At 35.8% G+C, this 2,500-nt stretch overlaps 1 protein-coding gene across 7 annotated transcripts in view; it reads left to right on the top strand.

The window, feature by feature from the left end:
• Window positions 1–2,500, top strand: part of LOC125035461 (tudor domain-containing protein 7B-like) — a 36,539-nt gene that overhangs the window by 14,281 nt on the left and 19,758 nt on the right. For 6 of the 7 annotated variants that reach the window (XM_047627887.1, XM_047627889.1, XM_047627892.1 and 3 more), the window contains one exon: window positions 576–1,010. The exons of the other annotated variant lie outside the window; for it this stretch is intronic. In XM_047627887.1, coding sequence (XP_047483843.1) covers window positions 576–1,010 — 435 coding nt within the window. The remainder of the gene's footprint in view (window positions 1–575; window positions 1,011–2,500) is intronic. 7 annotated transcript variants of the gene reach the window in all.

Here is a 2,500-nt window from a genome sequence, read left to right as displayed (position 1 = left end):
TTGCATCCTGTCACTTTGGATTGCTCTGTATTTGTTGTAATTTTTTTTGTCTGTGAGGTGTGCTATGAGTATTGCATTGAATAAGGGAGGTGAAATGAGCAGATGATTCATTATTCAGTGTTTAGGCCATTCAGGCTTCTGTTTGCTTATATTCTGCAAATGATTTTGTAATCACTTGTTATGTAGGTGTGCTATGAAGCTCTGGTGGACTGTTTGTTTTTTCCTTCAGCAATGATTAGTGTGTTAATTTCTTTTTTGTTGTGAATACAATGTTTTTCCTTTTTTCCCTCTATCTGTCCTGTCATGCACACACTTTTATTTTGCAAAATTGAGATCAACTAGTATTGTTTTTGTGATTTCCATTGTTTTGTTTTTATGTTGTATTTATCATGATTCATATTTTATTGTGTTAATGTGTTTCTGTCATATTATAATTTAAGAATAATCATTAGTAAGATATTTAGAATCCTTTGTGCATGCTTCATCACAAAGCCTCTTTTTTTTAGTTAATGAAATATTCCCTTTGATTTGTCATTTTATGGCTTTTTTTTGTAAACCTCTCCCCTCCTTCACAGCCGGCACGTCACCCCAAAAGGCCATCTGCTTGGGTACCTCCATCAGGTGCACGCAATGCTTCTTTTACCAAAAAGATAGAGCAGTCCTGGCAAGAGCCTTTCAAGCCTTATCCTGGTCCTAACTTTGGCACATCCCGGCATGCCAACACATCACTAAGACAAAATTACACACAGCAAAGAACAAATCCATCATCTGCCAATTCATCTAATCCAAACCCAAAGCCTAATGACCCTAATACCAAGGCAAACAACCTCCCTGCGAGACAACACAACCCAAGGCAAGGTACCAAAACTCCATCTCCTGAACCGACGGCCTCCTCTCCCAAACCCACTAATAACGCGGGCAAGTCTGGACTCTTTTACAACGACGGAACCTGGGTGATTCCAAGGGCTGTGCGTAACAACCAGGAAAAGCAGTTTGCCCCTTACTTTGAGGTGAGGGACTGAGACTGTCATGTACCCTGTCTGGCAGTAGTACCCATTCATTGGATAAGATAATAGTAGCTATTGCACAGAGAAATAAATGATCTGTGATTGGTTGTAGAGTGGTTTATCTGCACATAATTTTTTTAAAGTGAAGCAGAATGACCTCAAGCAAGACATGCTTGGTGAAAAACAGGAGGAGGAAGAGGTATGGATGTCCTTCCACCTGCAAATAAGACCAGATAGGAATGTTTTATATCAGTTTTATTTGTGCTTTTTCCAGTTATTTGGAAATATGATGCTGGATAGTTTATATTCATTGCTTGGAGTTTGACATTTATCTTTGGTAACACAATGGAAAGCTAACATGTTGCCTTATGATGCTATGAGGGGCAATAGTTTTATTTTATCATTAGCAAGTCTTCTTATGGTAGTTTCTCAGTTAATCATAGATTGCATGGTTCGGTCAGTTTTATTGCATGTTTGAACATGTTCTCATTAAGAATAAAGTCCATGCTTTTATCATTCATTAGATAATTTGTATAGATATGGGGTTTTATCAAAAAGTTCCCTATTATACTAATAAGGAAAAATATAAGCATAACTGATTTTATTTTAGCTATTGTTATCTTTAAAGTAGCCATATTATAAACGATAGTACCTGATCTATTTTTTGATAAAAATAATTTAATTGAAATGTATCTTTTATGGTATTTTCAAATTGTTCTTGTTATTGTTGCAGATACTTAAAATAGCTCTTGTTTCGTAACGAGCCATTGCTTGGTTATTTTATTGTAAATATTTGTCAATATCACTGCTTCACAGTGACCCATTGGCTTAACCCCATGCTTCTGGGAAAATGTAATGTTCACCTCTGTTTTCTTTTGCAAAATGTCTCTACACATAGATGGCTCCACAAGTGTTCAGCCACCAAGAATTGAGTAGTAGGTCCCATGACTTCACTTGATTTCCTCTTTCCGTGAGTTTTCAGGGAAAATATCAAAATAGACAATTTTATTTTTATTATAGCCACTATTATAATGTCATTGACATTATGAATAGCAATAGAAGGCAAAGGATAATATTTCTAAAAATTGAGGAAAGGGGTAAACAGGTGAGGTAAGCACTACTAGTAATTGACTCCTTTGTGATTAAATACTTCTGGAGCCATGTGTGTAAAGACAATTAGTAAAGTAAACTCATAGTGGGCATGACATGTCTGTACATGCCATCCCTGGTGGCATCGGGCTAAATTTCATCTAGGGGAGGGAGGGAAGTTGTAGTAGGAACTTTTTGATTGCACCTCGAAGATAAGAGAAGACTTAAACTTGCATAAAATTTTGTGTAGTTTGCTAAATAGCTGCATAAAGTGATTTCGTTCAGAATCCTTGATTCACAGAAGGACTAGTAAGAATTCCTATTGATTTATGGGTTTTGTAATATGATTTGATGTAAAAAACTAAATTTTGTTTAATGTGTTACATTTTGATTGAAGTATAAAT

This window comes from Penaeus chinensis, chromosome 19 (genome assembly GCF_019202785.1).
Source record: "Penaeus chinensis breed Huanghai No. 1 chromosome 19, ASM1920278v2, whole genome shotgun sequence".
NCBI lineage: Eukaryota > Metazoa > Arthropoda > Malacostraca > Decapoda > Penaeidae > Penaeus > Penaeus chinensis.
Note: the sequence above shows the minus strand (reverse complement) of the source record. Positions and strands in the feature narration are given on the sequence as shown.